Genomic DNA, 25,246 nt, shown 5'->3' with positions numbered 1-25,246 from the left:
ACAGTTATTTTTACTGCTGCTTTTCTCCCTTATTCACACCCACAAGAGAGCAGCCTTGCCTGGTTGTGTGCCACATGTCATTCACCCTCACCACTGTTATGCTGCAGGTCAAAGAAACCTCAGCAGACAGCCAAAAAGAAAAGATTATATTCCTCTATAAGCAGAAAGTCAGCATTGTTCAGTGAAAGAGGAAAACAAGAACAACACAGTTCAAACTGCTTCCATCTCTCCCCAAGTAGCAGGCAGGAAATGGCTTATAGTGTCAAATTTGGCAAAAGAGAGTGGAATTGTGATAGCACGCTGCTAATGTCTTTTCTGCACTGATCTCCAAGGAAAGCCTAAAGGCCCCACTGATATCGATTCACCTCTTTCTCCTTGGATATGGACTGAGACCGCTAAGCCACCCACAACTCAACCTTGCCACGTGCATTAAACACTGCAAAGTTGTCCTCTACCTGCATTGAGACAGGATCACTTAAGACGGTGACAAGGAAATGTTTTCCAGAGCCCTTGGGGAACTCTTCAAATCATCACTTACCTGTCCAAGTAGTTGACAATGTTGGGGTTTTTGTTTTCCCTCATTACAAGAATTTCATTAATAATCAGTTCTTTTTTGGGCTGCTGCTGCAAATTCATCTGTTTGATTGCAACCTGTAGTGAAGAAAGATGAAGAAGTAAAGCACTATTAAAGGGTCACCTAGAAACCTGCCAGTACCGGTGCTGATTATTTTAGTCCCATACTCACATAAAAGGGGAAGCCGCTTTATCATCATGGGTTACTGAGCCATTTCATAGCTCTATGAGTTCCTCCAGCCAGTCCGTTTCCACACATATTGAGTACTTAATGCCAAAAAGGATGGGGTGGGGGTTGGAGGGGGTGTTACTATTTTCATACTGGACTGTTGTGCCATAGTTGGATAGCCATCTCTACAGTTTTTGGTGAAAGAGCAGAGATCCCTTTACTCCCATATGGACTGATTTAATCAAAGACATGTTTCTTTTTAAAGGATTCTTATTAATTTTATTTTGGATCGGCCATTTCTGGAGGCTTGGGTTTCTTTCCCCCTCCAAACAAATTCTGTGCTTCTAGAGAGCTGCAGCAAGGCAGGAGATCAGGGAAGGGGTGAATTACATGGCCTAAGCATAGCACTTTGAAGTGATAATGTTATTTCATCTGTATTTATTTTATCTGTCAGAGCGAGAACTAGGGGGAAAGAAGCACCAAAGTTTAGATACAGGGCTGAAAATTCATGAATTGGATTGAACGTCATCCCCAGTCATAACAAAGGGAAATAGGGGTGGATTTTTCAGTTGTGGTCCACCGGCTTTGTCGCTTTTTACCTGTTTCATTATATCTACTCTGCACGTATAAGCACAGAAATCAGTCAGACACAACATGCTTTAAACTTCAACTATTCAACTATCCACACTGCCAGCACTTTGTGAGTGAGAGTACCTGGTCCTAAGACAAGCCTTCAAACCACTAAGACTACTCAGCACAGCAGGAGACGGGAACGCTTTGACAGATGTTACAATCCAACTGTATTTGGTACAATATTTAGGCAAAGACAAAGGGAAAGAAATGTAATTATGCCTTTACAAAACAGCTACTTGCAGAGAAAGTGGCACAGACTAATGGACGGGAGCCAGAAACTGCAGCTCACAAAAGCAAGGATTAAGAGAAACAAGCCACAGAGTGCTAATATAGATAGATACAATTAGCATTTTGATAGTATAGCAGGAGACTCTATAGAAAAGTCCCAACACATGAGAAAGGAAGAACAGACAAGGCACCGTGCTGTTTTTCCACAGTATTCACAAGGCTGCCAAACACTGCTTAAGTAAGACAAAAACAAAAACCCTACGCTGCTTTTTGGGAGAGACCAGAGAGGAGAACAAAAGACAAAGCAGAGAGGAAAGGCATTTGCTACAGATACAGAAACCCTCAGTTCAATACTGAAGAGGCTTCCAAGAGGCCCTTGTGCTTCCTCGTTCCTGTTCAGAGCTAGGCCCAGGTGCCTAAAGGGGCATTTTCCTTACTGAAGATGTGCATTATGAGACAAAATAAGCATTTTTAACCCCGGGAGTTGCCTAAGGCTCCTGTATATTGCAGAGTAAAGAAATTTCCTTCCAGGGCTTCTAAAATTTGTTGCCTTAAACTGAGCTCCTGAGCTCAAAGGCTTGGTACCAGCGGCCACCAGCCCTTCACAGAAAGGAACAAGTTAACAGATACCAAGACTGCAGTGATCCCAAATGCAATTTTAAAAACCGAGGGCCCGATCACGCTTGCATAATGGGAGTGATTTAAAAGCCCGTTGTAATAACAATTCACATGTAATAATATTCACATGGGAGTCACCAAAGTGGTCCAGAAGGAAAGCAGAAAACCATCAAAGAATCTTGTCCTTCTATAAATTTCCCATTGCTTCAAAATAAATGCAGCTCCCCTTCCTCAGGGGCTGCAGTTGAACTATATTGTTGCTTTGGGAATTAGAAAAAGGAGTGAAGCACTGTCAGGAAAAAACAGAGAGTTATGAAACTTACTGGTGGGGAACCCTGACTTTATACAAATGCAGAGTAGACATGCAGTGCAGCAGACTTCCATAAATACATTTGGAATAATGCATATATTTTCCTCTTAAGAAATCGTCCATCTAGCAATATTTGTTTCCGCAAATGCTGCATATCCATCACTACTAGTTTATTATGCATGCATGCCATAGGCAGGGCACTTTTCAATATTCAGGAAGAAAACAAAATGCATTTCTTGTCTCTCAGTTCAAGGGCAGAAAGCAAGTGGGCAAAGGGTGGGTGAGGAACTATTTCCATGCAAGTCAACTAGCATAAGTGTAGGAAGCAAAGGAGTAGAGGGCATATAGAAGAGAATAAATGGGGACAGGCAGGAGCCTTGGGGATGAAAGAGATAGGCATCTTCAGGGTCACAGAAAGATTCTTTACAAATACGAAATGATTCAGGAATGAAAACAAGGGAAATCATTTTTTCCAGTTGTCTGCTCAGACCACTCGACCATGCCTCATTAGTAAGGGAATAAATACCTCATTAAAAATAAAGTATCATGAACCCATGAAAGAATGTCTTTGTTTTGTACCATCAACCAAAGCTTTCAAAAGTGATCCAAAATCCACCAGAGTGGTATTCTAGCAGCACTTACCTCCTGTCCTGTAGCTACATCCATTGCTGTGTAAACTGTACCTGAGGCTCTAAACAAGAGGGAGAAAAAAACCCCACTTATTAGTGCCTCATGGCAAGGCTGAGAACTCTCTTCCCCCTCCCACTTGTCTCCATAAAGCACTCTTATTCCCCTTCCTTTTCATCCAGTACTTCCAGTAGTAAATATCATCCGAAATATTTCAGAGCCAACTTTGCTGGTAAAGCAGCGGGCAGAGAGCCTATGTGGAATAAAGCTTCTGACACGGGACAGTACGCGCATCCAACCCGTTGCTGCTAAACCAGCAACACAGCAGAGCTGTAGGACTGCGAGTTGATCCCATCTCAACTGGCATGACTGCACTGCCCTGGCTTGCAGGCTCCCCAGCACGATTACAGAGCAGACAGGATCAGCTAAAGAAAACAAACGTGGCTTTTGTAATGAGGGAAATGGGACTTTGAGCATACGGAGCCGACAACAGATCTCTCACTCATTTGCATGGTCGACTATTTTAAATGGAGCCAGCTGAACTGTCTGTACCCTCTTCACCCGAAGGGCGAGTACAGAGTTTCTATGAGAGCCATCAGTCAACTTCCAGCAGCAAAAGAACTGAAATCACCTCACTGCGGCCTCTCCCCCAACCCCTTTCCTGCTAAGGGTGGCCCAACACCAGCATCGAGGAGAGTTAATTCAGAAAGCAAATCTGTAATTTGAAGATTGTCTTGTATGCTGAAAATAAGCAGTTCCTTCCCTGGCTGCAGCTATATTTAGCAACCTGATCATCTAATGACATATTTTCATGTATTAAAATACAATCACACGAAACCTCCGGTCTCCGTGACTCAACAATTTGCCAAGAACAGGAGAAGAGTGGAAAAAAAAAATATCACCATCAGTGTTCCCACACACAAACTTTGTCTGATTTCTCGGCTTCCTTCTTAGTAAAAGGAAAGGTACAGGATGCAGAAGGAGCCGATACCAACCCTTGTCCAATCTTCTCAAAACGTGTGTACTTCTTTTTTGGATCACCCACACTCACGATACTCCCTACAAAACAAACAAACAAACATGAGGATTTTAAAAGTGCTTTTTAATACAATTACAAGAACCAATGCCTGGGCAACCACATGGCAAGAGCGGCCTCGTGGCTGCAATGGACTCTGCAGAGCCTCATGAACCACTTGTTTGAAATCCAGAGGAGCACAAATACCAAGGAAGTCCTCAGTTATTTACACATATACTAGCTGTGGCATTCCCCTCTCACAGATATTTCCCATCAGAAATGACAGAATACAAACATTACTCATATTTACAGCCAGTTATTACACACTGCTCTGCACAGGATGTGGATGCGTTGCCCTTGCCTGTGCAAATAGTCATTTGCTGGAAATCTGCAACTTTCGGTCACCCCAAACTTCAACAAATTGGATGATTTAAGACTCTCTTGCATTGCAACGTCCTCAGAATTTGGATGCCAGGGTCTCACTAACCTTAGAGCTCATGGTCTGCTGCAAATTAGCCAAAGATTTCCCTACACCTTGACAATTCCCAGCAGGACAAACACATTTGCTGTTTCCATACCAGCGCAAACAGAACCGCTACAGACCCAATGCCTGTGCTGCAAGACTCATGGGGAAATTTAGAGAGACCCTTCAGAGCAAAATTCCCCCAAGCTGGCCCAGGCAACACTCAGCTGCTCCGCTGGGAACCCAACAGTTAGGGAAGTGGCTCTGGTTTTAACAGCAGTTGCCAAGAGGCTGCGGTACTGCTTGCGGATTGCTTTCCCAGCCTCCAGGTTGTCCGAAGTGCTAAGCAGTGCTGTTGCTCCAGCTCCGGAGAGCACATCGTGGCAACCTCACCTCATTCCTCCTAATGCGGCTGTTCAGCCAGAAGAAAGCACATTAGGGCAGCCCTCAGAGGGACGGCACTCCGCTCTACGCTCCACAAAGCTGGGCCGAGAGGGGCCGCTCAGGCTCAGCGTAGAGGGGAATCGCACCTCGTTCAGGCTAGGGAAATTAGGGGCAACCATTCCTGCAGCTCAGCGGGGGGCAAGTCTCCCCGAGGACGGCACTAGGTGGCTAATACGCACGAGGGACACAGAGCTGCCTCTGCGCTGGTGTTTGCAAGTCGCTCAAGCAGCCGACATATGCTGCTGCTTTCACAGGGGTTTGGGATGAGCCTGAACAGACACGGACTGGCAAGGAAACGCTGCGCACGGTCATTAGGCCAAGACATCCAGTAGCAAATGGGGTACGAGCAGGCTATTTTCAGACATCACTGGAGAGCAGCCAAACCCACAGGATTTGGGACAGATAGAGGTAAGGGAGGGGAATGTGGTGCACCTTTGTGGGAGAGAGAAGAAAACAATCTGACTATATAAATCCCACATACGATTACTGAAGAAATGCTGCCTTCCCTAAAGACAAGCGTTTCTGGACAAACGTTCATAAATTTTCCTCGCACACCTAGCCCAGGCCACGAGTTCAGACTGCAAGACAACAAATGCTTCCCCAATGCAGCGACAGCAAAGTGCTGCAAGGCAGCAATGAGACGCAGCTGTCAGTCTTGCCCTGTTTAACACTCTCATACGTAAAATGGGGTAATGTTTTCCTGCCTCCCAAAAAGCCAGGCCAGGATTCATTAACTTTTGCATTAATGATGTGTTAATGCTAAGATGTGGGGATTTACCAGCTTCCTTAACATCTGCACATTTTCAGCATATGTGTGTGCATATATATTTATATATTTTAATAGTTTAGACATTTTCTTCATGCCTGAAACCATAACATGAAAAGGTTGCATGTCTTTGTACAACTCCACTGCCATCAGTGGAACAGCATCTGCCTACAACAGGGTTGGACTTCATTGCGTATTTCTGACTAGCCAGCACCAAAAAGCTGATATCGAGCCGCAATCACTGAACCTCACACCTGCCAGCATTTCTGACTAAACCCCTTCATACTTAGGACTCAGCTCAGCACTACGCACCACTTGCTAGAGCAAGCAAGACATCCAAAGGCACATCTGCTATGCAACGCAGCCCTAAGAACTGAACTCGTTTTTCTTTTGGTTACAGATGTGAGCGTATTCACATTAGAAAAGCAATCTTTTCCTACCAAACAGTCCCTGCTTGCCATGCCTGTTCACAAAAGGGCTCAAATCATTAATGGTGCATGGGTCCTGCTAATTCAGTAAATCAGTCAAGCTGCTGTTTTGACATGATGGGCTTTGAAAATGAGTTTTTAGATAACATGGAGTTCTAATTTACATGGCGCCAGTTCAATTTAGACTTCATTTTAGAGGAATGAAGCACCTAGATACCTTTTTATTTACTTTTTAAGTCATAGATTCAGATTAAATTCCACTTCATCCAGCTATTAGTTTTCTTTTCATAAAATATTGACCTTTAGGGAGTAAAACCTCAACAGACGTGACTAGCATGACCACAGGGGTGCTAACACAACTTATACCAACTGACAAGCAAGGCCTGTATGTCATTAACACAGGATTAGAGTTAGAAAATCAGATATTCTGTTCTCTAATGAAAGCTGGCCCAGCCTGAGGATAGCAATCAATCACACAGATGAGCTAATTCTGCTGTCAGATGCTGCCACCGTAGCATACCCAAACCACGTCAGGCACTACAGGGGCACTTTAAATAAGACCGATGAACTGAAGGTAGGGACGTTAAAGACAGTAGTAGAACACGACATAGAGATATTGATAAGCCATGAATTTTTCTCAGAAACAATCACTAATTTGGGTTATCTACAGCATATCCACACATTAGGGCACTTAAAAAATAACTGAGTCATTTAACATCACAGTATTGTGGAAGGTGAACTTGGAGATGCATTAACCCTCCCTCTGTGTTTTAGCCACAGTACAAAGCTCTGCTCACCTTAGGTCTAACATTTCAAAATAGTCACTCACACTCCAGAGCTGTGGAGTATCAAAATCTGGGATAATCTCAGACTTCACGGTTAAGTAGATGTAACATAATCAGAGCTTGTTTTGCAGACCCTGAGGATGCGCGACTCCCATGGAACTTCGGCTAACAAAGTCTTCAACAACAGATCTCAACATGAGAATGTCAGAATATCTCAGCTTATTAGTGTTTTAAGAAATCAATACAGCAAGACCAGGACTTTAAAAATTAAGAAGGACCTACTCAGTTTTTCCAGTATCTCTTCATCCGACATTTTTGGCTTTTTCTTCTGTTTCTCGGTGTTCCTAATCAGCATGTCAGGGGGTGTTGTGTTGTTTTCAGTGGGGGAAGAAATAGGAGAGGTGGCCACATCTCTCGTAGGAGGAGGAAGCGGGTCAATCACAGAGCGAGTGTATATCTAATTTGAAAACATATGTATTAATACAAAGCAGATTAAGAGTTAAACACTTCTAGTCATCAATTGTTCTGTCGATTTTATTTTTTTCTTTTTGGTCAGTGATGCATTTCTACAGCTGATGTTTTAACAGCTGAACACATCACAAAGCAAGAACTCTCTTGTCCTCCCAAGCTAGACTTATAACAACATTAAGGTGCTCTGTCAGGAATGAATGGTAGAACTGGCTCCCCATCTCCTCCCTCCCGCTCCCCGGAGGGGCTCAGCCCCAGTCCTTGCATGGTGGACTAGGAGTCACAGCTGGGACCTGACTGCGACCGCAGGAGGGCGAGGACAGGTATTACTGGCTTGCTCACAGATTTTGTATGTTCAGGTCGTGGAGCTATCACAGGGGGTGGAGCTGCATCATCTTCATCGTCTTCATCTTCAGATACTGAGGGCACTGCGGGGGTCTCAGACACAGCCTTCACATTCTGCATGTGGTTACACAAATAGCAAAAAAAAAAACCCTTGTTATAAGCAAATCACAAATGTTGGATTAAGCTCGCAATAGAGAACACACTGAAGCAAGCACAAAAGGAGGAAAAAAAAAAAAAAAAGACTATAAAGTTACAACATCTGAAAAATCCAAACCCAGAAGATTCTCATCCTGCATGGGAAGTGTTTAGAGGAGCAGTTCAGCTCAGCCTGAGGCAACTGTTCGCACACAGCAGATCATTTGCCTGTCCGATTGCAGTATCAGGATCATACTAGGACTCTGGACCCACCTGGATCCTCACATGCTGGCTCAGATATCCCATGAGAAGTGGGTATGTACCATCAGTGTCACAGCTTGGCAACACTGGGCAGCACCATCCTTAAGACAGTAATCACCATCAGAAAACTAGGACTGCCCGACACCTGCATGACAAACCTAATACCTCTGCCTGGACTGCTGTGAAGACAACAGCTCGGTTTGGACATATTTGTCCCTGTTTATGTTCCTTTTTTTGCTGCTTATGCTGAACCCTAATCATGCAGATGGGAGATTTCAATCTTCAAATAATTTAATTTACATCCGAATCTAAATGCCTTCTCTAAAAGTTGGGAGGTCATGTTAACAGCAGCTTTAGTACTGTGACTCAGACTCCAGTAATTAGAGATTTTGGAAGCATGATCTGGTAAAAATCTTTCAAATCCCTACTAAAATTAATTCTGAAAGGAAAATCTTATGTAAAGTAGGAACAGCAAGTTTTTTAAAAGCACATAAGCAGTTAAAAAAACTATCTAGAACTATCTGGAATAGTGTGGTTCAAACTCAAAGCCACTTTTCACCTTTTAAATGGGAAACAGACTGGATTCGAAGTTCACAGCATCCTTTACACTGTAAACATTTCAAAATAAACTTAGTGAGTCCTTTGATGCACTAGTTATCCTTGTGCTCCTGCTTCCAGTTTGTTTTTCATCAGTTCCCTAAGAATGGCAGGGGGAAAAGACTTTTTAAAGCATTAAACTGAAATTCCCTCTTAAAGAAGGGAGAAAACATAACATTTCACTGGACCTAAGGTTTTTGAAGTCACCAGCATCCTGACATACAATTGCTAAAGTGCCTTTGACATAATGGAAAAGCTTAATGTGTTAAAAAACAACAAAAAAACACCTACATACTGGGAATTTCCTGGTTCTCCCTAACCTTAAAGGTTGTCCAGCACCTTACAAAAAAATCAGGCATCTCAGTAGACTGGTGACTACTTCGTGTTTCAGGATTTACTTTCAACTCCAACAGCCTCAGAGATTCTAAGCCCCTGAGGACTGGCATACAATGAGATGAAATAATTACTACAGAGAAGAAAGTTTCCCTTTTCTTTTCGCAGCGAGTCCTAAATGGTCAGATAGGAAGGAATATGCTGGCTCCGGAAGGGAGCAGATCAAGCCAACTCTAGGTAATGGCATAGCAGTGAGAAAACAAGGGATGAGGGAATTGTGGGATTTTATGAATCATCTTAAATAGAAAGTTTTGTTTATTCCATCCCCACACACACACACAAACACTGCAGAGCTTTTCAGTTATGCCTCCCAACGTGGCAAATAGGAGTGGTGTCTGCCCTGCTAAGGATAGAGGAAAGGTCAAGCAGAGAGGAGGAGATGCTTTTATTTCCCTTTCTACGGAGATTAGCTTGGTTAATCAACACTACTTCAATCAGACCTTGCCAGTTAGTAATTAAACTTGGTTAGATCACAGATGTTTACAGAGACAAATAAAACCTACAAGCGGACAGGTTATCATTTTCTAGATTACCACACCCCACCCAGAGGGGACAGATACAGGAACAGAACAATTTCTATGAAGAGAGCACTATTCACTAACGAAAACCTCTTGTGTCTACTTGATTCTCCCACAGCTGAAAGAAAAAGCGAGAGCAGCATGCCTTTTCAGGATAAGTTGTCAAATATATATACGTATATTTATTTTTACATATTAAAAATATGTGAGTGGGGAGAGGGAGAGTTCATATTTTAAGATGTGTTTAAAGACATTAAACAGATAAAATTAACACTGCTTGGCTACATTTTAGATAGCCCCAAGATGAAAGCAAAGGCTGATGAAACAAAGTTTCCGTGTAGCTAACTATTTCAAATGTGATTTTAAATTCCCGAACTTGAGAGATAACATGAGCATAAGCTTACCAATGTATTTGATGAATTGTAATCCTCCGTTGACTTATCTGAAAGAGACAGATACTAACGACGTTATAAATTATTTGCAGATGCAGCAGCACTGGGCAGAGGAGAGAAGAAAACGCTCCCTTTGGAAGGTGCTATATAGGGAGAATTGCCGCTCCCAAGTCCAGGCATTATCTTGTCTAATTTAAAACACTTTGGCAAAGGCAGCTGCTAAAGATTCTCTCTACAGAGAGCAGAAAAAAATATATATAGGGCACATACCCCTTTGGGGGAGTATCTCTCTGTGTCTCTCTCTGGTACCTACACGGGTACTGGATGCAGCTACATTCCTAACCCCAGTTAACTATGTCGGGCTTGGCAGGATGAACTTAACAAGCAAGCCTGACATTCGAATGGGGTGCAGATGATGGACGGGGAAAGGAATTTCTCATTCAGGCAGAAATCTGACCCTCTCCTTCCCAGATAGAGCCTGAACTCCATGGCCAAAAGTTTTGATTAGGTCTTCAAACTTAAAATCCCTGCAGCATTTGGAGTTGTGCTTTTGCCCAGTGTTATGATGACGCTAGGATCCAGCACGCAAGTGATCCTTCTGCAGGATGCCCAAGCTGCTAGGTGTTCTTAAACCATCCCAGGAAAAATCAGGCCTAAAGTGAGGCACCATTTTCTTTCAAAAGGACAGCACAAAAGGTATGGTGATACCTTTGTGCAAACCATTCTCTCCAAGGACGATGCTACAACAGCCATATCCAGACTATTTGCAGGGTCCTCCTGCAAGGTTACCACAGCAGCGGAGAAAATTTGCACGGAAGAGACCAAGAAAGAAGGGCCTGGCAATGAGCTCCTCCTGCCAGGGTCCATATACTCTTATTAGATGCTCTCAGATACCTCCTGCTTTCACAGTCTGTTTGACAAAGGCTGCCTCGCAGTCTCTCGTGACAGCTCTAGCCTTCATCCATTATCTCAGGACACAGCAACGTGAATCACAGCTTGCAGCGTCTCTCAGGAAGGCTTGCCCAGAAACAAAATTAATCATTTCAAATCCAATTAAGCTTGAGAGAGCAGAAGGTTTCAGACTTTCTGGGGTTGTTCTCCTGGAGTGATCTATAGGTCGGATCTCATTCAGAGTCCCTGAACCCCAAGGCACTTTTCTGGAGCAAATAAAGTACAAAGGAACTCCCCAGAGCAAGCTGACACCTGACTGATGAGGGGTAGAAAATTCTGCAAACAAATGCAGAGGCTCCAAATCCCTGCTGCAGGAGGGTGGAATTTCCCAGAGCAACACCTGGGAGCGAACGCTGTCATCCATCTGCATACACAAAACTTTTTCAACAGCCTTAGAAAAAGCTACTGTGCTAAATCACCAGCTAAGGAACTGCAACCAGTCTGAGACCTGCACGATGTTCAGACTCAGCCACCAAAACTGCCTGGAATGACAACCAAGGACCCCACTAGTGAACTGGCGGGCTTCTTGTCCTACTACCCAGGCAATATGGGGAGAATTTGTATTTTTATCCCTGTAGACTTCCTGAGTAACACCAGCTCTGGTGATATGCCTCTATCCCCTTGAAAGAGTCAAAGCAGGAGAAAAGAGATTGAGAGAGGGAGAGAGTCAGATCTGACAGGGAAAAGGAGCGGTGACTGCAGCAGTTCTGCAGTAGGCAGGTAATCCATACAGAGAAAGATGACACAAAACCTCAGCAGCTTTGATTTATAGGGAAATCCAGCCAGCAGCTATCAAATATCTAGCAGCTGAGCAGTATTTCTCAATCACAGCACACGGGGAGCAGAGAAACCTCTCCCCAAGCACACATGAAGCAACATCCACACTCAGCCAGAAACTGAAGCTGGTGAAAAATTTAGCCGCTTCTTTTCCCAAGAGATTTTCATCACTGGGGCACAACACTAGGATTCTGGGAATTGCCTTCCAGGTATTGGCTGTAAGCTTCAAAAAAAATTGTGTGTTTTGGGATTTAGCCAGTTGACTGACCTCCTTCACAGCTATGCTGGGCATCAGGATTAACAGAGCAGCATCTTAAAGGAAGAGGGACGCTCAGCAGCCAGGCAATGTTATTCCCATTTTTTTCAAAAAGATGGATGTATTTGTTGATTAAATAAAATATGTATGTGATTTTTATGACGTATGCTGTGACTTTAATGAAAAGCTGGACGAAGCAGCTGCATGAGATGATCACCACATACCTGTGAAACTCATGTACTTCTGGCTGTTGGAGATCTTTTTGGAGTTGTAGAACTCCAGCACATCCAGCACTGCCTGGGGGTTCTTCTTCTGCTCCGACTTGGTGATGTTGGATGTCTGCAGTAATCGGGCCCATTGCTCCGGCATTCCCTGTCGGAGATGTATGGTGTTAGCCCACAGTCGGCTTAATGTGCTTCACAGCACACATACCTGCTGTGTTAGTCCTGCCACACTGTTTCTGGGGTTACTTTTAGTGCTGCGGAGGAGATGGGGAGAAAAGAAGAGAGAAGAGGAAGAAAACGTGGTGGGCTGATATCTACTCAGCCCCCGTTTCTGTTAGAAGTCACACATACGCCACATGCGGATACACAAAAGCCACTCTGATCTCCAGGCTCTGTGCAGGCCGCAGATCCTTTGAAGACCAAAACTAGAGAGGAAGGAGCAGACCCAATGCTGCAGTTCAGGAAGAGTCTCAAGCAAAAAAATCTCTGTGCACAAATACACACATATTTACATATATCCAAGATGACTACAGAAGTAACATATATTGTCTAGCATCTAGTACAGTGGATGTGCAATATTCATTTGGATCTTCTTGTAGCACTAGAGTATTTGGTAATAGTGGTTTGTGGCCTGTTGCAATGAGAACTGGGACAGCAGCGATGTTAACCTCAAATACAGAGGTCAAAATTTCACTACAGGCACATCATTTCAACCAAAATACATCTGGAATACAATTTGACTTGTGACTTTCTTCACGAGCAAGATCAACAGTTTGCGCAGATGAAGCAGCAGGTCACTGGGATCCTTTACCAGCGAAGTTACCTTCCCTGTTCAAAAGGGACATTGGATGCACCGCTCAGAGGTAGCGCCCAACAGGTACATCCAGGTTAACTTGGGCAAATCTAGGGGCAAGACAGGCAAAACAAAACTGCACACATGATTTAGGCTAGGAAGGCAAATTCCCTGAAAAAGAAGTATATTAAAGACAGCTATAAACAGCTTGCTCATAAACAACTTTTGCTGCTATTAAACCCTATCTTACAATCAAATTAAGAAGAAAAATATGATGAAATGCAATGCTGTTTCCCTAATAATTTGCATGTCAATTGAAAAAAAAGAAAGCATAGAAGTATCTGCCATTTAGCCTTAGGAGAACATATGCACATTCTGGCATGAACAGGTATGCACAGCTGACTGTCTCCTAACGGGGAGCTCTCAGGGCTCCACTGAGAGGACACAGACTACGCTGTAGCCCTAATCCAGCTCTAGAAGGGGAGCGGAAAGGAGGGGAAGGGAGGAGAGATATACCGTGTTTTTGTCCACAGCAGCCAAAAAACAGGAAAGGGGAAGTTTGCTGGCAGCTTAAGTTCCTGGGATGTGCCAAGTCTGACAAACAGTCTCCCAGCAGGAATTAGTGGGTAGGCCTCTACAGAAGTGTTTCAAAGGAGATCAAGCTAGATGATGGTAATAGCCTTTCCGGCATTACTGTATGAAAGATTAATAAGCCCAGGCTCCTTCCAGCGATAAGCAAAACCACACGATTCTCTTTTCCTCCAAATCACTTACTGTGAATTCTCCTGTGACTGCATCAAACCCCACATGAATCGTGTGTTCGAAGTCTGAAGGGAGGGAGATCTCTGGCCGCTCCTTCTCTTTCTTTTTATTGGCTAGAAGACAAAAAAAGCAAAGGAAAAAAAAAAAGGAAAATCCATCAAGAATTAAGATCTCCATGACAGCCTGCAATTTACCTACCCAACCATATCCCACTTTTGCCAGTCACAGGATTTCAATCTGACGCAGATGTACAGCAAATTAAAAACAATATTCACCTCATATGAGAGCAGCTGCAGTCAACAAACAACAAAAATAAGAGTCTAATAGCACAGGACAAATATAAGACAAGAGAACTGATATTTTAGATAAGTTAAGTATCAGCTGGCAGAGCTAGACTCAATAGCACAAGCACTATCCACCTAAAATACCCACTCAAACATACATAAGTCAGAATCAAAAGCACTACAGTGGAAGTAACTGGAGCCATGGAGTTTTGGACATTTTTTTTTGTTGTTTTTAAGCAACATATGAAAAGATCTTTAAAACAAACACATGCTGTTAACATGCACTCACCTCTCATGTTAGAGGGGAACAAAATTAGCTACAAATGCCATTTGTAAATAAAATTCCTCCACCCTATGTCATCAAAACAGAGTTTATCAAATAAAACATGTGTGCTTCTGCTACACAACATTATACAAGCAAGGGCCAAAGGGGGTTATATTCCATTTATGCAATCTCCTGCTCAAGGAATGACCTAAACATGGTTTTAATAACGAGCTTTGAACACTCAGCAAAAAGAGAGTAGAATCTGGAGGATGAGGAGCAGAAGTCATGACAAAACAGGAAAGGAAATAAATCAAAACAGATGCACCCCTAAAATTTCAAGATTATCATTCAGTACACATTAAAGACTCCATCTTCCTTTTAATATGTACTATACTCAAGAAATTGAGATCATTTTAAGGAAGAACTACATTCTACTCATACTTGCTCCTGCTTGCAGTTATAAAATAAACAGAGCCAGGAGAAGGTGACTAAACCGCTCGTGTTTCTCAGCTGCTATCTTTTGTATCTAAGTCCAAATAAAAGTTGTTTTGTAGCTGACATTTCCCAGCAAACTTTTGGCAACACAAATGCCAAAAAACAGGTATTTCAGAAACCTGCATGGCCAATGTTCAATATTGCAATTATTTAAGACACTTCTCCTGGTCACGTGTGTAAAGTGCGTAAAGACACTGAGCGTTTCCCTCAGAGGACCAAACTCTTTTCTCCAGTGACAGCTCTGGCACTGCTTTCTATTTCTGGAGAAAGAGAAGACTCAGATGCTCAGTTTGGGACACGGAGAAAGAACAGATTGTTTTCGATTCCCTCTTTCAAATAAAGGGAATGGGGGAAGTTAATCACAGAGGAGCGACCGAGTTGCCAAAGAAAGGAGGAGAGAAAGCTGAAATACTAGAGGAGCCATTGCAGAGGGGGAAGCGAGAAGGAACCAGGAGCAGCTGCTGGTTAGCAGACATTGAGCATCTGCAACAGGGAGGCCTGCCAAAGGAGGAATGAGCAGCTGTATCTAGCAGGTATACAGAAAAAGCTGCACACACTAGCAGGGGATGGAAAGCAAGAGGAAAAGAGAAGCCAAGAGATCTATCAGAAGAACCACACTATGGTCGTGTCTACAGCATCAGTCACATGCTCCAAGCCAAAGAGTGAGGTGTCAGCTCCAGTCTAGAAGTAGGCAACTCAAGTGAGGAGGCAGAGAGCATCACTATGTAAGTGGTGCACGGATGATGCACGCTTTCCTACTGTCCCAGGCAACTGCAACACCCCTCAGTACATTCAGATGTACTCCCGAAAAAAGTGCTAAAAAAGCTAATGAGCAATAACTTGCTATCCAGAAGTCAACACGTGACTGCCTTTCGATTTCTACGTTCAGACTTCCTGAGCATCCTGGTGCACCTCAAGTCCTAGCAACCTGCTCTGCAACCAACTGTTCCAGCATCCAGCCAGCCCGCAAACTGAGCTGGCTTCTGACTCCAAACTCATGCAAACCATAAGACTACAGCCCAAACGAGCCTCAGTTACACAAAGCAATAAAAACAGGTCTGGAAGGATTAAGTAATGTAATGGCCTCTTACCACATTAGCAATCCAGGTGTCTGTCCATATTTGACACACAGGTAGAGAGTTTAAGTACCGGCCTACACTGTACTTCAGAAAAAAGAATAATTTTTCTGCACTTTTGAATTATGTTGTTTTCATACCCCCATAGTAGTTAAAACTCTCCCTGTCATCTTATAGTGTCCTGCAACCATATCCCATCGCTCTTCAACCCTCTGCACTTCTCCTCATTCCCCTTGGGAGAGCTACTACAAACTCATGCTAAAAATCACTTTGTCTTATGATGCTGTGGCGGGTGAAACCATAATTGCTCTGTACATTTTTTAAACCTGTCTGACTGCCACACTCAGCGTTTTATAGCACCCAGCTGAATACACCATCTTGTGAATTCACGTGAAGCCGGCACATGAATTCAAAGGTATTCCTTCAGGATTCTCACAGGACAATGAACTTCAGGAGCTTTTGATCTGAAATTTGACAGGTCTAAAAGCCTAAAGGTATTAACACATTAGTACTATAATTGCTTTTTGTAGTAGGTATTTATGTTACAGCAGGAGGTATGAGCTAAAAAGAATTAGGGAGAGACAGGCACTCCCAACCTTAATTAACACTTAATCCCCCTCTACAGTCATATTAGCCTTGCAATGAGTCAAAAACTCCTAAAGAATCTTAAATAAAAGATAAATAAATACAAATCAAATATCTGTTTAAGGTGGCCTCCCTACCACCAAGTGCAATTCCCACAAATATCTTATCACCTCCTCATTCAAAAGGGAACACATTTGACACACTGGAACAGCAGCCACTCAGGAAGCTTCCCCGTGATGCTCTGGCAGCTTGAGCTGCAACCAGGAATCACCATCTCCAACAGCAAAGTGCGCCAGCGAGCCCACGCTAAAGCTTTCTGAGATGAGAAAGGTCTTTTCCACTGGTGCTCGGCCAAGCTCAGAGGAGCTAAGTGTGGTACATCTCAAGCTAAAGCCTGCCTTCTGTCCCCAAAGAGGACACTGATTAGGCTACAACCCCCAAAATGTGAGTGCTCACAACTAATTTTGAAAGCAACACACAGATGCAGAGCTCCCATGATTTGGATTGGGCCCATCAAGACAACTTGCTTTTAAATACCAGATTCTGGTTTTAGCCTGGGACAGATGAAACCAGGACACCAACTCACATCCTAGTTTTTCAAACAGAGCAGGACAAAGCAGTCTAGCAGCGGGGCATAGATAAACAGTAGCGTGGGCACCCGGCATGTATGAGGGCCACGTGTATTTAGACCCACGTGTACTTTGCACCACAGCTCTGCTCATGTGCAGTTGTGGCACAACAGAAGAAACACTTTCCAAAGTACCGTCAGTTGGAGTTGCACCACAAACAGCTCCAGGCTCACCTACCAGTCCTTCCATATTCACACATAAAATTCATGAAATTCAAATTCAGATTAATAAATGCACCTCCCTTAGGCAGCTTGTCCAGCATGTGTGTCAAAAAAGTTGTTCTCAGCACATTCCAGGAATCTCCTGGATCATCTGCACCCTGCGGCATTGCCCTCCAGTGGATGTTCAAGTGCCCCATGAGGATCAGGGCCTGCAATCGTGAGTCATAAGATCACGTTCTTGAATCTCCACTGAGAACCTCCCCTTTGTGATCTGTAGCAGACACCCCCAGCATGTCCCCGCTTGTTGGCCTCCCCTCTGATCTTGACCCTTAAGCTCTCAACAGGTCTCTCATCTGCTCCATAGCAGAACTTCACATGTGACCTGCTCCTTTGCATAAAGCACAACCCCTTCACGATCTTCCCCACCCGTCCTTAGTAGAGTCTTGCTCAGCTGTGCGAGCTATCTCACCACATCTCCACGACCTCAGTAGAACTGCATGGACTTCCAGTTCCTCCTGTTTCCCACACCACATGCACATGTGTGCAGACACTTCAGATGGGCACCCAGCTATCCTGCCCTCCTAAGGCGAATGACATAGCCTTCTCTGCTGCATTGTCCCATCCACCCTACCTCCTATTTCCTGCTCTCCCAAGTATCTGCAGGCCTTGGTGTCTATCCCCAGAGGAATATAGGTTAAAGCCCTCCCAGGTTAGCAAGTCTGCTGGCAAAGATGGTCTTGCCCCACTTTGCCAGTAGATCCCATCTCTCCCTAAGAGTTGAGGAGGGTCCTACAGTCACTAAAACCAAAGCCCTGCTGACAGCACCACTTCAATGCTTTTGTGGTCCTATGTAGGACTAAAATATAACTGTCATCAAGCCTGACCTCCAGCAGTATTCCCCGCACAACTGACCGGAGTGAAGAGCTGCCACTTCTCCAAAGGGATTGACAACATCATTTCAGCAGCTATCAGGCAACAGTTTAGAAGCCCAAGTCCACATTCACCAGCCAAGTTAGCTCTGAAGCATTTTGGATTTTTGCAGCCTCTTTGCAAACCCAGCATAGAGGTTAGGTGCCAAACACTGGCTTCTTTGGGTTAGGGCAAGCATTCAGCATGACACGGCTAGCAGTGGATGAACAGCGAAAGAACATGAGACAAGCATACAGTGATTTTATTGCACCCAGGGCAATCAACAGGTCATGGATTCCCCTAAATTAATCTACTCTAACTGAATGGAAAAAAACTCTCCCAGCCAAACCAACAAACAACACCCAAAGCATTTCAGGCACAAAAGAAAAAGACACACTGTTTGAACACCTGGGGAAGTTTACTAGCAACAGTCGGGCAGCAGCAGGCACTGGGAATTTAGTTGTCATCCGAAGATTAGAAGAAGTTTTCGTTAGATGAAAAACAACCAATCCAAAGTGAAGGTGACAGTGTTAAAGGCATTTTTTTGCTCAACAGGAGTTAGAGGACAGGAGCAACCATTCTAGCTTGGGCAGGTGTATTGCAACAGAAGGCTCTGCTGGGCTTGGCTAAACAAAAATCTCTCATGTCTTGAAGCATCTGCCACGTTGGCCTACCTTCAGTGAACGTAAGCATCTTAAAATCAGTGGCAGTCTGTTGATTTTACCTGAGCTGTTCATTTTTTCAGCTCTCCTTGAAAAGACAGTTCAAACGAGCATTTCAAGCTATATTTCTTTTAATCTCTTCTAAATTTCAGGTGATTTCTTCTCTTTCTGCAACTGTTGAGACTAAAGACTTAAAAAACATACTCCTTTAAAATAAGCCAACTGAAAAATTCTACAGCTCTTTAGGATTAATACTCAAAACAGCAAGTACTAACCCAGGTCCTGCAAACTTTTAACACTGAGTTCATTAATTTCTGCTTTGTAGGATCAAAATTCGTGTTTGAAAACAAACCAAAGTTGTCAAAGGTATTAGATGTTTAATAACGAATGCTGCAATATTTTGTATAAAAGAAAGTTGCTTATTTAAATCAGTGGAATTATCGCTCCAATTAGTCTTTTTGCTAAAAAAAAAATTAAGGAGATAGCTTTGCTCCTGAAGGTCGTTAAGTGAAAGATAACTACACTTCACTTCAGTTATCCAGTGTCCAAAAAGCTGATGCATTAGAAAGAGGAAATCCAAAAATAGGTCAGATATAAAAAGAAAGCACAGGTTAGAGATTAGATTTTTTTCCCTTACATCACTTCAAATGATTCACATGATAGATATATTTTTAAAAATATCCTGATCCTAAAAATTAGACTTGCACATACAGCTCACAGTTCTTATCCCCATTTCCATCTGTTATAGTCCCTATAACAGGAGAAAATTCCTTCGGCTCCCAAGAAATGTGCAAGAATTTACAGTGACAGATTATTCTTAACAGCAAGTAGACAATGTCTGAACCAAACTCTAAAATAGAGTAAGATGAGAAATAACACCTTTGACAGTAAGCTTTTCACAACAGACCCTGTAGTAACGTATGACAGCCCTGGCAGGAGACTGCCTGTTAGATACACCTGACTCAAAATTACCTGCTGTTCAAAACAACAAAGAAACAACCTCCCCTCAGCCCTCCAAAGGAATTGCCAATAGCCACCTTTGCACCAACTACAAGCAGGTCAGTTAAACGTTTAAATGACTTTCCAAGATCATTACGGACAAACTGGGGTGGGAGAGGGAAAAGCTAGTCCCAATTTTCAGGGATGCAGTTACTGTAATAAAAATAAATAAATAAATAAATTTTTAAAAGCACAAAACAGATTAAGAAGGATGGATTAATTGTAGCAGGGTTAATTATTAGAAAAACAGAACTACAGCCAACAGCTCACATTCCCCAAAATGATCAAGACATTGCATATGAAAAAAAACTGAGCCATCTTCTAAAAACTAAACCATGATTAAGTGTTAGGTTTGTAACTAAGGTCATTCTGAGCAACATGCAGAGAGAAGGTTTGTAAGAGCAGTCAAAATACTGTACTTTTATCGCCTGGTAAAATAGATCGGTAAAATCGGTCCCTCCTCTTCTTTTCTTCTGGGTTGGGAGGCAAAGGTTTGGAGCCATGGTTTAAAGTCCCAGTATCTTTGCTCCCTGATCCAATCATAGTGCTGGTATTTCTCATCGGAGGAGCAGGCGGTTTGTCTTCTGTTTCAACTCCATTGTTAGACATCTTCAGTTGCAGAAGCCGTTACTAGAAATAGGAAAAAGAAAATAAAAGTAAGAAGCCTTTTTTTTTAATTAGATTCGAATATTGTCAAATAAACCACACTCAAGTATTTGAAGGTTATGCAAACTCCAGACTAGTTTGTAACCTTATATCAACACAGACCAGGCATCAGCCCAACAAATTCTACTCAAGTTCCAAGTTACTTCTACTAACAAGACTATGTTTAAGCGCTTGAGTTACTGATCACCATGAAAGGCTTATTTTAGGATACAACCAATTCTCTTGTAATTCCATGGAGCAGAAGTATATGAGATGGGGGAACAGGGCAGAGCAGGGATACCTGAGAAGAGCCAGCCAAAGGCCTAAGCTAACAAGGCCTCCCAGATCCATGCTAGTTCCACTGAAAACTCATATCAAAAGTTTTGCATCAGGCTCCAGCAAAGGCAATAACAAGATGCACAAACATGATGCAGACAGACCCGGGCTGGTCTGCGCTCAAAGAGCTTAGATGCAGCAGGTTCAAATTAGCTCAGGCTCCATTGCTGCCTAAAAAGCAGCCGAATCGCTTCAGTGGCGGACACGGTCAGGAGGCAGCACAGCTGTATTCATGTTGCCTCGGATGCAGCGCTCACCGCACCCAGGCTGGCCTTGGCCCCTCTGCAGCAGCAGCACCCTCAAAGTGCAATTCAAAGAGCCAGGTACAGCCAGAAAGTTGACTGTACTTTGTTCTGTTGCAAAGATCAAATAAAACTGAATCCCGACATATACATTAATCCTTAAACAAATAATTCCTGCTGTGTAAAACTGAAGAAGGAAGCTTTTGCGCAGGGTTATTCTGCAACGACTAGCTTGTTCCACCCAAATGAGATCAGCGTTACTCCAAACTCAGCCTGACTGCAGCGAGATCCTTCTGAAAAGGAAACTGAAAATCCTTTGCATTAAGTTTCCAAAAGAAAGTTGGGAGGTAACTATAAAACAAAGAGCAAAGTAAGAACAACTTGTGCTCAGGTGGAAGAGGAGCTGATCAGCTTTCCAGATTCCACAAGCAGCATGGAAAGACGTTTCATTCGGGAGGAACTGTTTGAAGGCAGAAACTCTAAAGTGCTCTGCTCCATGCAAGCAAGAAGTTGGGTTACAAACCTGGTGGCTTCCAGGGAGCTGCTTTGCCATAGGGTGGACTCAGAGGGACATCACTGAAGTGGACTCTAATACTCTGGGTCACACTCCAAGCAGATCCCACAACCACAGAAGTCTTGGGCTAAAATATGGCAAGATTCAGATTGCCGCAGATGCACTTTCTCTTTCACGTATTTGATTCATGTTTCTTCATAGGTGTTCTTAAACGGCAGTGCTGACAGTGGTCCACAGCCCACGTGGTTCTGGACAAGCCGTCAGAGCCAGGCAGCTTTGGAAGCAGTTTGACCCCATCCCCTCTGCCTCCCAACACAAACGCATGATGGAATTTAAAATTACAGATTAGCATTTGGGGTATTTATTTTAATAGTGGGACAGTCTTGGCATCTACGGGGTGGGGAGGATGGAAATTAGCTCTACATTTGCCTGGGCGTGTTCGAACAAGTGCCCCACGCCACTCCCATCACGAATGCTTCTGGCCTTCAGCCTCCTCATACCATTCCCCAGCGCAAAATGGAGCAGAGTAAAAGTGACAGCTGGACTGGCAGTGATGAAGCGGTGCAGAAGACTCCCCCTTCTACACTGGGGAGAAAACTCAAAATTCAAACCTAACCGGTAAATTCGGCAGCCGCTGGTAAGCACAAATCCTGTGCAACGTGAAGATACTGAGTCCTCACAGGCAGCCTTTGCACATTGCCATGTTGGTGATACTGATACAGAACTGGCACTACTAAAGCATCCAAAAAAGAAACAAGCAAAAGCATCACGTAGGACCTGTGTTTTCTGTATTGATGCATGTTTCGCCAGCAGAAAACAAATTGCTGAGAGGGTGCTAGGGATACACTGCAAATGGGAAAGCAGCAGGAAAATTAATACGGGCAGGTGTGTACCTGCCAAACGTCCCCCCGCAGGAGCAGTCACCATGTTTGCTGCTGCTGCAACGCTCTGCTTCACTCCAGAGGGGGTTGAATAAAGGAGCATCCACGGATTTGCCTGCCAGTCCGCCTCCTGCCTTCCAGGAGTTGCAGGTGGAGCTGAGATGGCAGCAAAAGCTCCCTTGCCGCCAAATGCCTCTCCAGCAGAGCAGAGAGGAGGGCAGGAGAGAACTGGTGCTTGCTACCTCCTGTGAAGAGGCACAAGATTAAGCAGGGGACAAAGTGAAGCTTAATGTATGGGGAGCAGATGCAAAGCTGCATTGAAAGGTGGCAAAGAACAGCACAGCAAGTGGTTTGGGGCTAGAGAAAAAAAAAGTGAGAAGAGGAAGGAAGAAGCCCACAAAACAGTCAGAGGTTGACCTAGTGCTGTGCAAAGGAAAGAAGATAAGTGAAAAATAACCATCCTCATTTTCAGCTCAGTGCAAAACTCCAGGGACATCTGCTTCCAGTTTCTTCAGTATAAGAGGGTTTTCAAGATCCCTCAGCTGGAAAGGATAAGAGCACAAGTGAATCACTGTTTTACCACAGGGCTGGAAACGCTGGCAGTACAAGTGCTCCTTTATGTTACGTTACATTATCCCCTGAATGAGAAAGCAACCGCTGAGAAGTTATGTAGTTCTAACAAACAATATTCCTTTACACCTATTTGAGAACGTCGACATTCACGTGGCCGAAGCCTGCAGTACGTCCTCTCCTTTCTCCTCCATCGCTTAAGCTTCCCAGACCTTTCTCCTCACGGGATGGTTGCGGCTGGAAGGGACCTCTGGAGACCATCTAGTGCAACCTCCCTGTTCAAACAGGGTCACCTAGAGCACGCTGCCCAGGAAGATCAAAATCTTGTGTGTTGCAAGAAGTACTCAATCTGTTCGGAGCTAGGCAGTGGGAAAAATCCCTCAACCCACCAAAATTAGGAGATCTGGTTCTACATCTGTTATTACTTGTAACAACGGCCCCATCCTAGAGGGCTCCCAAAAGCCGTTTTCCATAAACATTTTTAAAGGAAAGGAAAAAACAAGAACGTGCTTACATGCATCTTCCCACTATCATATGGGGATACGGTCTATCCTCAAACTCAACATCTTCATATTTTAAGCCTCTATTGGCTTCAAAGTAGATGGCTGAAACCCTGCCCGGACAGAATGACATCCACCTCTCCTGGTGCCTCACAGCACGAACGAGCGCCCGCAGCACAGAGCCATTCTGAGCTGAGCCGGTTACGGAGGCAGCCGCTTTCCCCATCCGTAGCCTAGTTGACTGTGCAAATTCTTTCCTTCCTAAAATAATCCACTGCCAACTCCTATGCAAGCAGGATTTAAAGCACCTCCCTTGTGCCGGCGCTGCTGAAATTCAGAGCACTTTCAGGGGCAGCATCAGGGCTCTGACACCGAAATGAGTCACTTGGCTCTGTGTGATCTGCTCCCGCAAGAATGCAAAGCGTCACCGGCCTCTGCTCTCTCCCATCTTCACAACAGCATGACTGCGCTCTTTGCACAACGCTCCTCAAGAAATGCATCTTATGTTTCAGTGTCATGATTAAACAAACAACGGAAGCAATTAGCACATGAACTTTTCCGGAGGAGTCAGATGAGGGAATACATTTTTGATACACACACAGTTATTCTCGACTACTATATATTAAAATACCAGCGCTCCAACCAAACCCCACAGACACTGCTAGAAAGACATAGCTGTGATCTAGGACTGTTGTTTCTGCGGCCACTTGGGAGTACTAGAAGTCAGAAGCCCAGATTTTTTCAGCACACAGTGTTCATAAAACAACTTTTATTATACACTACAACCTATGAGAGCCATGAGGCAAATTACAGTGGCCTTCAAAGCCCCTCACTTAAATTAGATTACCTCGGCCTCGAAGGGCAGACTGGACACACTCTCCTTTCATTATCTACAAAACTCTTGGGCAGATCGGAAAGGGCGACAGACAACCGCAAGCAAGGGGACGAGAGAGCCAGGAAACCACCCTGCAACCCAAGGCTGAGCAAGCAGAGCTGCTGGAACAGAGCACAGCACCCACAGGTGCCGACAGTGGTGTCCAAAAATTCAGATACACAGAGGTGTACCGATCTGCGCACGGCTGCTTATCTGCTTTAGCTAGATATAACTCAAAACCATGAAGTTTATGCCTGTAACTTTGCTGTAAAACAGGCACAGACTCCCTAGCAGGTCACCTAGCAGAGCGGTAGCCCAACACACGTGGAGCATTCTGCCATTAAAAACACACGGACAAGAAGAAAAAAACCCAACAGAGATCCTCTATTTATGCCATTTTCCTCTGGCAAACCACATCATTTCAACCCTGATGCCCTACTCTGAACTAAGTTTCTATCGAGCTGCTTGTGTTTTCCTTCCATTCTTTAGCGAGACAGGCAAATGACTGATTGCTAAAACAGAAAGCAACTAAAAAGTCAGAGGAGCCGAAACCTATGCTACAGTAGATGCCATAAAGGTAACTATGCCCAATGCATACTAATTGCTGGAGTCAACAGGAAAACTCATAAAAGAGCCACCTATAATTCATGCAGTCTGGCAAGACAGTAGCTGTAAGCTACTCACTACA

At 43.9% G+C, this 25,246-nt stretch overlaps 1 protein-coding gene across 7 annotated transcripts in view; it reads right to left on the bottom strand.

Annotated features, from left to right (window-relative positions):
* Positions 1–25,246, bottom strand: part of PAK1 (p21 (RAC1) activated kinase 1) — a 79,258-nt gene that overhangs the window by 16,401 nt on the left and 37,611 nt on the right. For all 7 annotated transcript variants that reach the window (XM_026097904.2, XM_064505204.1, XM_026097903.2 and 4 more), the window contains 9 exons: positions 20,416–20,626; positions 13,944–14,044; positions 12,377–12,524; positions 10,181–10,218; positions 7,870–7,986; positions 7,342–7,516; positions 4,154–4,217; positions 3,174–3,222; positions 539–651 (listed from right to left, as the gene is read on the bottom strand). In XM_026097904.2, coding sequence (XP_025953689.1) covers positions 539–651; positions 3,174–3,222; positions 4,154–4,217; positions 7,342–7,516; positions 7,870–7,986; positions 10,181–10,218; positions 12,377–12,524; positions 13,944–14,044; positions 20,416–20,605 — 995 coding nt within the window. In that variant the 5' untranslated portion in view covers positions 20,606–20,626. The remainder of the gene's footprint in view (positions 1–538; positions 652–3,173; positions 3,223–4,153; positions 4,218–7,341; positions 7,517–7,869; positions 7,987–10,180; positions 10,219–12,376; positions 12,525–13,943; positions 14,045–20,415; positions 20,627–25,246) is intronic.

Source organism: Dromaius novaehollandiae, chromosome 1 (genome assembly GCF_036370855.1).
Source record: "Dromaius novaehollandiae isolate bDroNov1 chromosome 1, bDroNov1.hap1, whole genome shotgun sequence".
Lineage (NCBI taxonomy): Eukaryota > Metazoa > Chordata > Aves > Casuariiformes > Dromaiidae > Dromaius > Dromaius novaehollandiae.
The sequence above is the reverse complement of the archived record's forward strand: the minus strand, read 5'-3'. Positions and strand labels throughout refer to the sequence as shown.